Source organism: Salvia hispanica, chromosome 1 (assembly GCF_029641045.1).
Source record: "Salvia hispanica isolate PSC_SH4W2 chromosome 1, Shi_PSC_v1, whole genome shotgun sequence".
Taxonomy (NCBI): Eukaryota; Viridiplantae; Streptophyta; class Magnoliopsida; order Lamiales; family Lamiaceae; genus Salvia; species Salvia hispanica.
Genome location: NC_142692.1, coordinates 29,005,193 through 29,018,765, shown reverse-complemented (window position 1 = coordinate 29,018,765; position 13,573 = coordinate 29,005,193). Strand labels below are relative to the sequence as shown.

The 13,573-nt window shown below is 34.6% G+C and overlaps 1 protein-coding gene, 1 long non-coding RNA gene and 1 pseudogene across 3 annotated transcripts; 1 reads left to right on the top strand and 2 right to left on the bottom strand.

The window, feature by feature from the left end:
* Positions 1-654: 654 nt before the first annotated feature.
* LOC125185326 (putative WRKY transcription factor 53) lies at positions 655-2,043 on the bottom strand. The gene is made up of 3 exons (XM_048081849.2): positions 1,602-2,043; positions 1,375-1,503; positions 655-1,155 (listed from the first exon to the last, which is right to left on the bottom strand). The coding sequence occupies exons 1-3, from the start codon at positions 1,949-1,951 to the stop codon at positions 777-779; spliced, it is 858 nt and encodes a 285-aa protein (XP_047937806.1). The 5' UTR covers positions 1,952-2,043; the 3' UTR covers positions 655-776.
* LOC148933559 (uncharacterized) lies at positions 830-6,267 on the top strand. Its single transcript, XR_016134631.1, has 3 exons — positions 830-949; positions 1,035-1,145; positions 6,143-6,267. It is a non-coding gene; the product is annotated as an uncharacterized LOC148933559 (long non-coding RNA).
* On the bottom strand, positions 5,058-12,921 carry LOC125220934 (uncharacterized; annotated as a pseudogene). Its single transcript, XR_016134630.1, has 11 exons — positions 12,651-12,921; positions 12,144-12,325; positions 11,375-11,870; positions 10,818-10,974; positions 10,306-10,419; positions 8,971-9,685; positions 7,511-7,945; positions 6,770-6,836; positions 6,187-6,371; positions 5,341-5,407; positions 5,058-5,200 (listed from the first exon to the last, which is right to left on the bottom strand). The product of XR_016134630.1 is annotated as an uncharacterized LOC125220934 (transcript).
* Between the last annotated feature and the right edge of the window lie 652 nt (positions 12,922-13,573).

Genomic DNA, 13,573 nt, shown 5'->3' with positions numbered 1-13,573 from the left:
ATTTAGGTGTATACACTGAAAAAGCTTTGTCTCGTAATAGCAAAAATATGGAGTATAAAATCATAAAGATGAATGACTTGCATAGTTGCCATTATTTATCAATGAAACTCATCAGGAGCAAGTTAAGTATAATTATAACATAAGTAGTTTATTAACCGAACATTCTGAAACGTTTCGGCCCATTGGGCCATACCTATAGATTCTCCTTTAATGGAGCAGGTTAAAATTTTATTTCCAAAAATTTGGGAGTGACCATCATGTGAAAAAATACTGGTACACGAATGTGAACATAGATGATACTAACAAATTTTACTCTATTCTTCCTACTGTAGGTGATATTGTGTTAATTTGTCATGTTTCTTTAATCTTTTACAATAAAGAATTTTTTTTATTTGAATAATTTCTATCTACATAACTTAAGAACGATTTTTAGAATGTAGATCGAGAATGTATTATTTTCACTTATTTCACATTCTCACGATCACTAGAAAACGGGATTTCGCGAGCTACAAAATGAACCCTAAAATTTAAAATAGTAGTAAACCATTAGCGAGCACATTTTCCGAACACAAATGTACTTACAAATATATTCGTTTGTAAAATATCGCGAGCATAATAAAAAAATGAAATTCAGTATATAATTGGAACATTGACTAAGAAAAAGAGTCAATATTGTATGCATATCAATTATCAACAAATAATTTTCTTTTCTTTGCATGACAAATGAATTAATCTCCAACTCAACTCAAACACATGTAAAGCCTTCTGCTTTAGCATCAAATATTGTTTTGTTGAACATATGAGATATAGTCAGACGAGACCTCAAAAAAAGGAGCACCAAAATCAATAAAGAAATCCAAATCTCCAACCGGAAACGTCTCTGAATCTTGGAAGCTCTGATCGATCTGACACGTGGACATTGATGTTGGCTCTGACATGATCAACGGCGGTGATGCAACATTCTCAGGTTTCAGTTGTTTGGATTCTTCGTTGGTTTCTGCACTAACGACACCGTTTTGTTTGCTCTGGTTTAGACCACAACTGTGTTTTCCTCTGTAGAGGATCCTCAAGATAGAAGAGTCGTCTTCCCCTCGCTGTACTTGTTTCGTCGCTGAACAACCTCTCGTATGCCGATAAGTGCACCGGTAATACGATCTGCCATATTCATATTTAATTATTCTTCATTTTTCTAACTTTAATTATAGTGTGGAAGGGACAAATCAAATATGGATATTGTGTTAATTACGTGAAAATATACTATTTGTAATGAAGAAATTTATCGATGACAAATTAAGACTTTAGCTATGGACTATAGTGGACAGTAAAATCAAGAAAATGACAAATTAAGATTGATATATAATGTCCATCACTCACCTAGGATGAGTAGCCCCCAAAATATCTTTTTGTCCATATTTTCTCCAATTATATCCATCTTCAAGCTGATCTTCTGACCTTGTTCCACAACAAACATGCACTTCTTCACTACATCTCTCCAAACTCTTTCTACAAAACCAAAAATTTGAATCAAACAAAAGGCACCCCCTAAAAAAAAGAAGTGAAAAAAAAGACATAATTGATCGATCAATGTGGTAAGAATGTACCTTTTCTTAGGAACATGATCCTTAACGTCCTGGTCAGAAACTTCACTTGTTGGACTAAAGTCAAGCAAAGTAGTCGAATCTCCGTTGTGAAGAGAATCCGTGTAACTGAGCAGTTCTAATGCATTGTTATAACAAGAAATAATTTTATCAATCAACAATTCACAATCACTTGAGTTTGAGTTTGAGTGATGATGATGAAGCTCCTTTTTGAGCTTATTGGAAAGCTTTATGCCTTGATTTAGCTGGATGCTTATACTCTCCTTTCTCCAACTTTCAACGCTTTCCATCTCCATTGAATTTTGATAGTAGTGATTATTTTGGGGTAAAGAGGAAAAATGATGTACTTGCATGTTAATCAAGGATGGTATTTAGTATATGTAGAGAAAAGGGAAGAAAGAAAAGGAATTTGAGAGCTTCTCAAGATTTGGAATGTGGGGCTGAGGATGGGAGGTAGTTGAAGTTCTTGACGGGGATGATTTAAAGAAAAAAAAATATGGATTTTTTAGTGGCTAGTTGGTTTTTTCATGAATACATAATATAGAAGTATGTCTTTACAATAATCATGGAGAGAATTATAAGTGATGGTCAACCGTTTCAAAGTTCTAATGCACCACCTTAATAAGGGTGCAAGTGTGACTATTTTAGTAAGAAATTATATAGCCTTGGCTTTTTTAGTTCATCTAGCTAGCTAGCTAGCTTTGACGTAGTGCTTTTTTAATTCATCAGTCACTAAAAATTACAGCACAATTACTATATTTGCTATTTGGTGTATCAAAAAATAAAGCACATTTTTAGAAGATACTAGAGTATCAAATTCTACTTATATTCGAACATTCTAAGCACTTTTTATTTACCAAAAAATCATACTTTTTCTATATAGTGTCACTCCTAGTAAGGAGTACCAATTATCCATTCAAACTCCAAGTGCATTTGCTAAAACTTGTGTCCATTACATGTGCTATGGTTTCTTTGGGATGAAATTGTATAGCGATTAATTAAAGAGTAATTAAATGTTATAAATGTGATGGTGGTTTTAGCGTTGGCTAAATAAATAGTGAATTGAGTCTTTATACATTTAAAATATAATGATAATCTTGATAAAAGAGTTTTCAAAAAATAAAAAATCGGTTGTCTATTTTTAGTGAAATGTGTGTAGTATTTTGTACTAGTATTAAATCACAGGGGGACAAACAAATATAGATAATATGACAATAATAATGTCATATTATTAGTGAATAATTAAATTGTTTTTTTCCCGCAATCTGCACAATGCTTACTGGTTAGGCGGCCAGAAGGAAAATATAAACACATATTCTACTATGGTGTAATTAAAGTGTAATTTGTTTACTTAGTTAGATTTAAAACTGAAATAGTTACATACTATTAGATTTCATTGAAGTTATTCTGCTGACAACTTTTTAAAAAATTGAGAACTTCGAGAACTAAAAATCATATCTCTAATGTATTAATATCAGTTATTGAGATTGAATCAGAAATTTATATAAACTCATAAACTGATATTCAGCGAACTGCACAAGAAGCACCTAACATTACGATTGAGCAAAAATATGAAAGACGGAAGAGTTAACCCTAGTTGAGGTGCTAAGGTTGGGAAAAAACGTGAATGGGAGAATAAAAGATTTATTTTTCAATATTTTGACCTCTAATTGGATCTATTATTTATAGAATTCCGATCCTGCTTGATTCGACTTTTATAACTCCGGAAAGAATCAAAAAGAAAAGTAGGCTTTAACTTTGCCTAGCGAGAGATAAACAAACTGAACGATCGAAAGGAGAAAAGAGACATCAAACCCAAGTTGAGACAACAAAACAAAGAGAACCGTGAGTGAGAAGAAAGAATATCTTTATTTCTCAATAATTGACCTCTAATGGGTTTTATTGTTTATAGAACCCGACCCTGCTTGATTCGACTCTTACGTCTTGGGAAAGAATCAAGAAGAAAACCCAAGAATATTTGAATAAATCTAATCCCAACATAGTTCAATGATTATACTGAAAATAATGCAAAAAACGATAAAAACAATTCCAAGGAATTATTTTAATGAAAACTAAAGTCCTTGTACTTAGCGGGCCGCCCGCTATTCCTCCTGGGTCGATAACTCTTCGGGGCTTCATCCTTGATTGCATCGGGCTTGGGAGTTGACTGTGCGTCGGCTAGTCCGTCTTCTACTGATGTTGGCTGCGCATTAGTTGGGACGTCCCTATAAGAAAACCCGAGAAGATATAATTAAATTTAAACTAATTGAGCTCGAAAATATCCAAAAGATAATAAAACAAATAGATAAAGTTTGCAAAAAGATTTATTTATCATGAAGTAAAATCCTTATACATCGTGGGCTTCTTCCGTTTAGGCCGAGTCTTCTTTGGTCCTTTAGACGTGGCTGCTGCGGTCTCTTTCACCGCAGGAGTTCTAGTCCCGAGCTTTTGTTTTTTGGTGGGTTCCACCGCTGCTGGTGTTGAGGTCCTATCATATTAATTCAAAAACTATAATGTCAACTGATATCAATGTATTTAAAAACTAATATAGTTCTACGTTCTAACTTAAAAAAGTTCTATCATCACCCATCTCTCCTAGTTCTCATAATATAAATATATTATGCTGTTAAATAGATAAAATATTAACTCGTGAACTAGCAAGCATACAGATAGATTTCGATTCCTCAATGCGCTGGCAATGAGTTGGAGGTGAAGGTACACCTCGTTACAACTAATTATATACCAATACAAGTATATGTTTATGTTGAAAAAGTCTAACTTGTTGACATATTTAGGGAAATTATATTTCTTACCACAATTAGTGGCTACTCTGTATCCTAAAGGCCAACAACCCTATTTCCAAATAACTATTTGAAGTATCTTAAATAAAGACAGACAGAATCTACTATTATCATTATAAAAAAACTGTAGCATATTAAATTTTTGAGAAAAATCACTTAGTACTCCCTCTATTCCGGCTAAGATGACATATTTCTTAGTCAGCACCAAATTTTAAGAATTAGTGGTTAATGTGTTTAATTAGAGATAGAAAATATGAGTGTAAATATTAAATAGAGAAAGAAAGAGAGTTAGATATTTAATTGGGGAGAGAATAAGTGGTTGTGTGTATTAATTGGAGAAAGAAAATTTCTAAAAATTGAAGAACGTGTGTCATCTTAAGTGGAACGGAGAGAGTACTAAACTAGCTTATTTTCTTGTGAAATTTATTTTTTTCAAACCTAATTTCATGATTAATAAACAGCTAAACTTCTTGTGTTCAAGCTTTTTTACAACACAATCAAAACCTAATAGCATCGTAGTTAGCAAATTATCTCATCGAACCTTCATCCCCGACTAAACTCTACTCAAACTAAGTGTGCCCGAAGGTACCAGTTATGGGTTCCGTGAACCGAAAACAAAAGTTTCAGCCTAGTTGAATTATTTAAGACCACTAAACCCTTACTCATACCAAGTGTTGCGCATTTCAGAAATCATCTTAGCAGCAGCGGTCTCCCTCGCTACATGAGGATGAGACCCTACACCACCCTTTGCATGAAGCTTGAAATCTTTTCCTGTCACCGTCACAGATGACAGGAATCCACCTACAAAAACAATCAAGACTTCACAATTTGCCAAAAGAATAAATAGCAATTGAAGTGGTGGGACATCACGAACAGTGAAAACGAAGAAACAGTAAAAAGAAGTTCGTTGAGAAGGAAAGGATCAGATGACCATGTCTCACCATCAGAAGGTATAACTTGAAACTGGGGCTCTCTGAAGTCATTCCTATGACATGTATACTCCAAATCCTATCAAGTGAAATATTATTAACGATGTAGGAAATGACACGAAAAACGGCAAAGCAGCTGGTAGTTCAAATGCATAAGAAATTTTTGCTAAATTTCAAAATAATGGGTCTTAGGAATGATTATAAGTGGCAAGTATAGGATAAGTCTCAGATGAGACCAGATGAATAGAATGGGTGGAATTATCACAACGAAGAGACCAACTAATTTTCAGTTGCAACAACTATAGCCTGCCTCAACAAATTAGTAGTTCAAAAGGAAAAGAAATTCCAAATATCCGAGAGCAACAATGTTAATACATCAACTGAATCACTTCACGCCAATCATGGGAGATGCAGGAGCAATTCCATTTCCAGGACAATTATAGCACTTAGCATACACAACTATAATGATGTCCAAATTATATCGAATAGAGAAATACATTTAAGGACCACTTAGGGACCAAATCACATCGAATAGAAAAAAAACTTTTATGGAGACTGTCTACATTATTACATTATGTAATGCTAAGTTGGTGTCAGAAGTTTCAAGTAAACACCAAAAGTTTAAATGGATTGAGCACTTGTGAGTTTGTCACATCATCTAATCCTTGAAATACTCTGTCTTATGTATTGTAAATCAAAGCTATCACCCAAATAGAATAATGATAAGCTTACTAATGCAGGATACTACAACAATTGTTCTCGTGATCATTAACATAAGAACCTTATGACTATTGTAATGACTTCCTTTCTGCAGATAAAAAGAAAAGTTTACATAAATCCCCGAAGAAAGAGACTCACTTGACATGATGACTTTCCAGGAAGATAGACTTCGGATAATCTGGTGGGATTCCCATGCTGAGAAATTCTGTTTTCACCTGGCCGATTACCATTATGGTGGACTTGTGTTTTTTTCTCCACTAGTGAGTGAAACTTACCACTAATGATAGAATTGATACATTGACGAGCCAAGTCAGCGTCTCCACCTAAATTTAAAATGACATAAATTTTACTTTCTATGTAGACAATGCTTATAGCATGGATTAACCATAACTGTAATTCATATCATAGGATTTCTAAATTACAATTTTATTACAAAATGGATATTTGTTTGTTCGTGCAATAAGCCATAAATTAATTCAAGCATAACTAGGTAAACTCAATTATTCATTTTCCCTGTGGTTAAACTACATAAAAAGTTTTAACCGGTTAGCAGCATAAAATAGGGCATATAAACAACAATTTGGTTGCACATGTCATATCTTTCTTTATGTCACGAGAATAACTTTAAAAACAAATACATGAATTTACAAGCAAAATGAGAATTATCTCAAAGTCATAGACACAACCGCCATTGATAAATAAGGTATAAAAGGTAACTTACCCAATATTCTGTCAAAATTATCTTCACATAATGCTAGTTCATCCACCGTGTTGCAGAGTTGGGAGTACTGCCAAGGTAAGTATTGTTACCAGAGTATCTTTGTATGCATATGAATCAGAAGTCATACACTTATCGAGCTATTTGTCCAACTTTTAGGAGCCATTCGGTTGCAATGACTAATTATCATATGATAATCCATCTAGGATTAAGTTGTGAGATTATTTTAGTTGGGGGGGGTGGCTATGACTAATTAGCACATGATTATCCATCTAGGATTAAGTTGTGAGATTCAATCTCATGAACCAAACATAATGCTTGTTTAATCAGGAGATATAATCTTGCAAATCGAACAGCCCCTATAAAATTATACTCTCCCTCCACCCCTTAAAACATTGCCCAATTTGCTATTATTATCTGGCCTCAAAACATTTCCAATTCCATTTTTGGTAACTACCCCACCACTAACCCTTATGTTTTCTCCTTACTATATTTAGAATTAAATAGGATACCCCAATAATAAATGGGGGCACCATTTTCCACTTATTACAAACTTACCTAACATTTATTAAAACTCATGCCAAAAAGTAATAAACAATGTTTTAATGGATGTATAGAGAGTATTAAATATGGATAGAGAAGCCAATCTTTCAGAGTTTAGTAGTAGTAAATACTGATAGATAGCATGGCATAGCTAATGCATATTGAAAGAGAGATCATGGAAAAAAATTATCAGAAGATTACCAGTTCTTGTATTTTTCTATAAATAAGTGTTGATGCACTCTGCACCACGTCCAAAGCTGATGTAGCCTGTGCTCCTAAATCGAGCATACAATTATCCGGAAACAGTACTAGCTGGTTTTCCTTCATTTCTGCCTGAAGTTGAGCTCGTTGGTTCTTATTTGAAGCAGCACCAGTTTGGTTATCCATGGTAGTAAGATAACCCTCATCTCTGGATACCTTCTCATATCTTCTTTGAGGCTGATTTGACCTAAGAGAATCCAAAGGACCTTGTACTTTTACATTGTGCTTAGTTTTAGCCTCAAGCGGAGCTCGTTGGTCCCCTGATGAAGTACCACCAGTTTGGTTGCACGTCTTAGTGAAATAACCCTCAACTCCACATACCTTCTCATCTCTTTTTTTAGTAAGATTTGAATGTAAAGAACCTGCCATATCCTCCTAGTAAATTCATTAAAGGCATATATAAGTACACTGAAACTCAAGCTCAATCTTAATTCCAACATAAAAGAGTGGGATCTATTCTTCTTTTAGAAGAATATAGGATTTGGGCACCCAAAATGGGAGCCTTTTTTTTATTTCTGGATTTGGGGCTCCCGCATTTCGGAAACTCAGGCTTTAAAGCCGAGTTTGAATTCAGCCCCGGGCTTCACAAACTCGGCTTCAACTGAACTTATAATCAAGGCAGAGGGTTTCTCCTCATTCGGGAAGGCGAAGTGGACAAATAGCAATATAATAATCACAATACATATAAATAGCAAGGAAGACAACTTTTACCGGAGGAAATCGCCTGAAAATCGCCTATAATCGCCTCCAATCTGCCTCCATCTCGCGCCGCCAGAATGATGAGAAAACCCTATGTCTCGATTATAAGTTCAGTTAAAGTCGCGTTTGTGAAACTTGGCTTTAAAGTCGTGTTCGTTATAGGCAAGACTAAAGACGCATTACTCAGTTTTAAAGCCGAGCTTCAGAAACGCGCCACTACCAAATCTGGAATTAAAAAATAAAAGGTTTCCATTTTGGGAGCCTAAGTCCAATATTCTCCTAAAAGAAGTAAAAATCCATAAGTGTTGCTGAAGGTAGACAGATGACAAGTGCATATAGTCACAGAGAATTGTCCAAGTATTGGTAGTGCATGTAACCATCTGGACCAATTTTCATGATAGTTACTAAACTATCAGTCACATAAAAATTGATACGGTTAAGCATGCACCTAGATACTACAGAATATCACTAAAGACTATTGTGACACTTCAAACTACATAGAGTGTATGTTTTGTTTTATACATTTTCTATCAAATCATGTGTGAATCATCAGGTTCCACCGCGCATTTACTGCAAACACATGAGTTTCTTTCCATTTTGATGAGCATGTAACTTTTTACAATTTCAGTTAAAATTCTGCATTTAATGGAAACCACTATCACCACATAAGAATATATTACATAGTAAAGTCGGTTTCTTACCTTTATATCTGGTACAGCTTCTTGAAGTTGTACTGTATATTTCATCCTTTTATGGTAATAAACTCTTATTTTTGTATTTCGCATTTCGTTATCTTCACTATCTGTGCAAGTATCAGACAAGTCGTTTCTATTTGTAGTCTTCACCAACCTTGGAGGACTAGATAATATAACCTTGCAACATTCAACTCGTTCTTCATCTAAATTTTCAGGACATGTTCTCCTTTCGTTGTTTTTACCAGAATCACCAACATGTTTTTCTTTTAACTTCTCTCTCAAACTGTCCTCTACCACCGTGTTTCCAAACAGTTGAATGGAAGGATCAGTTACAGGATCATCACTCACAGCATCTGCTTTTTCAAGGATGTTTGTGCTAGCCACCTATGTAGTAGGATCTGCAATATCACACCCTTTCTCAATCTCCTCCATAGCATTATTAACTTTCATCGGCATCTCATACACGCCTCTCGAAAGGCTAGCTGATAAACCCTTGTCGGGTTGCTCACTACCATCAGCTAAGTTCTCAAGATCTCCATTTTGACAATCCAGAATTTCAAATCTTTTGATGAACTTGCTTGTGAGATTAACATATCTTTCTGTGCCCTGAAAGATATCAATGGGACTAGCTACTTGTCCAGGAGATGAATCGAAAAACTTGTTATTGCTATAATGATTCTGTCCTTCTTTTTGGTCAGAAGAGGTCACTCCCATCTCCAGCCTGTCATTGACAATATGATTCAAGTCATGCCATTGTATCTCAAAAAAAATACTGATTTTGTTTACAGCTGCTCATGATGCTTTGAGCATAGGATTTCTTAAACTGAAAGTGAAATCAATGAACATTCTCCTCCATTATAGAAACTGAGAGTTCAAAGCTATTACCACCAATACATTAATGATTTTGCGTACTTGGTTCAAATATAAATGTCAATAATAAATTATGAGAGCCGAGAATATTTCAATTCCATCTTCACATATAGTACATCACAACAATCACTAGATGATGACAACATTGAAAAAGGAACTGTAAGATTATTATGTTGCACAAAAACCCACACATGAATAGTTTCCAAACTGCTCTCTGAAACTTCCCCTCATACATAAACATTAGGTAAATAATTTTTAGACCTGATCACCTATCTACATAATGTTTTACAGATCTACATGGGCTCAATTGATAAAACAAGCTATATTCAAATAAAATCATTTTCAATATGCACACACACAATTACACAATTTTCATGTCCATACTATAAACGGCAGGTCCATTTATGTTAATAACAAACACATCAACAGAAGTAGAAGAAGAATGTGTGAACCGATTATCATTATCCGTACCTCGATAGCCAGCACCAGATTATCCCCATGTAAGGAAGCATGTGATATAACTTGATAAGGGGGGTAGTTTTCCACGAACCATTAGCACATTTTTCTGCTAACGGGCCCTGCACACTGAAAATATGCAAATCTGTTAGTTATCAGAATGCCGACTAACACGGTAGCACCAACCTTCTAATTAAGCACAATATCAATAAAATGTTCCAGACTCACTTAACCTCCTCTCAGCAGTCCATTAGTGTCATTCATAAAAAAGAGGCATAAAGGAAGGCCATCCTCTTTGAGCTAACAACTAGAATTAAACTAACATTTAGTTTTACAGAGAAAATGGGTGATTGAAGTCAAACAAAGCTTACTGCATAACAGTTCTTTTGACATAAGAAGAGGCATAAAGGAAGCCCATCCTCTTTGAGACTAAGCAACAGTAGCAATCAATGAATTTCCATCAATAAGTCGTTTAAATATCACACCACAATGAGTAGCACGCCACTGGAAAGCACAGCAGGACTGACCACTCAACAAGAAACTTAAGAGGAACTTGCTTGTGTTCATCGAATGATCCACGGAATTGCATTATATAAAACCAAGCAGCTGACTTTTCTTTACTTAAGGAATATGTAACATGGGTCTCCAAGACCTCAAGTTCAGAACTGCTGATTCCTGTTCCATGTAAAAAAAAGTGAGGCTTAAGTTTATCCAAAATGAAGGTATATCATGCACTCTTTTGCATTACCCATTCAGAGGCTAACAATGCATTGGTAAAGACAACATATGTGATAATTTCTAGAGAAAGGTAATTTGTGAGTTTATACTTAACCATTTTTCCTATAAATGTAATATCTGCTTGGCTTAAGGAGTTATCTTTGATTTTTCTATCCATAAATTACCAAATGATATTCATTCATTTTAAAGAATGCTACTTCTACGAAAATCACTTTAGAAGGATCTATAGCAAACTAAGCAGGAGAACACTCAAAGTGACAATAGCAGTTCAGTAGTTCACATTAAGAATTTTTTAGTTTGACAGAATAATCATAAAAGAACATGATAATTGCCATATCAGTGACATCCTTCACAACATCATACCCCAGCTGTAGAAACTCTGTATTAAAAGTTAACAAATTATCTCGCCTCCTCTTGTTACCAACTTTATTTCCTGCTGATAGTTCTGGAGGAATGATAGACACACTGAGCTCTTTTTGAATAAGTGATAATGCACCTTCAGTGACAGCATCAGATTGGAGAATACAATTTTCCTTCTTCGAATCAATTAGCAGCACTGTCAACTTATATATTGGCCATCCTTCCATCTTAGGAAAATCTCTAGACGCGTCTAAACCTAGAGCAGTATCACATGCACACTGAATTGCTCTCTCAGTGATTGAAAGCCGGTCTTCAGTACCATACATCACCTGCGGTTCACTTTCCTTCATCATCTTCATGAACGCAATCAGAGGAGGCCTGATGACAATGGCCAACTTGCAGAAATCCACAAATTCAAGGAATACTAGCTACTGTTTCTGCTTCCTGTGGTAGTAATTGTACAGCAAAACAACTGCATGCATCTGGTGCAATGAAAATGAAAAAGGGCAGATGCCATCAGAACCCATGAACGAAAGCAAAACAGATATATTGGGTATAAATTTTCAATACATTTGTATTGCATAACAGTCCTTCAAAATACAAGTTCGACATTTTCAAGATAGGACTACAGAAAGGCCACTGTTTATGTTCAAGTTCAAAATGTCATTGCTCCTTCAAGACCGATCCCCCACTCTCTTAATGATCTATCTACACAATCTCATGCAAAGAGTTAAAAGAGGCAAATTAACAGTGACCTGTTTGGCAACAGTTATCTGAACATCTTCTGAGGGAGGTACACTAGAGACTCTCAAAGGCAAAAGATGATCAACTAAAGTCTCCAACAACGCTTGCACCATATCTTCTGTAGGGCTCACCGCCCATCTTAACCCACCCTTTTCTGCAGCTGATTCTGAATGGGATGCCATTGTAATACCTCCTATCAACGAATAGAAAGAGAACACATAAAGAAACAGAGAAACACACATAGAATTTTGCCTAGCTCCCCAAACATAAGCCTTAAATTGAGCTAATCATTTTCTAAAGGGGGAAGGGGGTTAACCCTATAAATTGAACACATTTTCTAAGCAGATTATTAATAAGATATATATAAACCATTGCATGCAAACACAAACATGCAAAATTAACGGCAAAATCCCCCAATTACTATATATGTGTGATTGCAAAACAACAACAACAACAACAAAATCCTAAATGGCCAAATTGGAGCAATGGAAACAATGCATGACAAAAAAGGGAATTACCAACGAAAGGTTGCATCAGAGCTTCCATTCGCCTCTGATTAGCAATCACCGATTTACTGGGGTTTTTGTAGAAAAGAATAATTTTTTAACAAAATGTGTGTTTTTCATAAAAACTGCGCAACCTGTTTCAGAACAATACTCAGCTGTTTTCCTTATTCAGTGAAATAACTTTTAATGATTCCCTGCAGCTTCTGAAACTGAGGCGACTTGATATTGCAATTAATGCTTACTGTTAATTTCTGCATAGATTTGAAGATATATATTTTCCATTTCTTTTTATATGCATGTTCCGGTTCTTTTTATACTCTTTATTTACATATACTGCTTCTACCCCACAATAAGAGTCCATTTTTGTCATTTTAGTCCGTTCCACAATAAGAGTTCATTTTTACTTTTATTATAAATAGTAAGTAGGTCATAGTACATTTTATTAACTCATTTCATTCACATTCATTATAAAACTAATAAATAAAAGTGAGAATCTTACTCCACTAACTTTTTTAATTCATTTTTCTTTATATTTTTAAAAATTCGTGCCAAATCAAATGTGGATTCTTATTGTGTGACGGAGATAGTATATGTTAATATTCACATTTCATATTTTGTATATTGAGAGAGGTCATTATAGATTTTTTTTTTTTGTGCTGACATTTAATATAGTTTGATATTTAGAGTTAAGATTTAATAGTATTTGGTGAATCAGAGCTCTAAAACTCAAAGGAAAGCAACAATCTAGCGAGCTCAATGGAAGTTCTATTTAGATTTTTTTTATTAAAGATGATCGGTTTTGATTCTATATCTATTCTTATTTCTACATTTATTATTAGAACGTTTTAAACTCTCGAACTATCAGTTGGAAGAGAAGCGTCTTGCTAATTATGCCGTAAAGTTTTTATTTAGGTTCAGTGGCGGACCTACGTGTA

Bases quoted from the DNA above. Each gene is read 5' to 3' on its own strand.
- LOC125185326 (XM_048081849.2), bottom strand. From the start codon at position 1,951: ATGCAAGTACATCATTTTTCCTCTTTACCCCAAAATAATCACTACTAT. The intron at 1,504-1,601 runs GTACATTCTTAC...TTGGTTTTGTAG, and splicing joins GATCATGTTCCTAAGAAAAG to AAAGAGTTTGGAGAGATGTA. The intron at 1,156-1,374 runs GTGAGTGATGGA...TGAATATGGCAG, and splicing joins TTGGGGGCTACTCATCCTAG to ATCGTATTACCGGTGCACTT.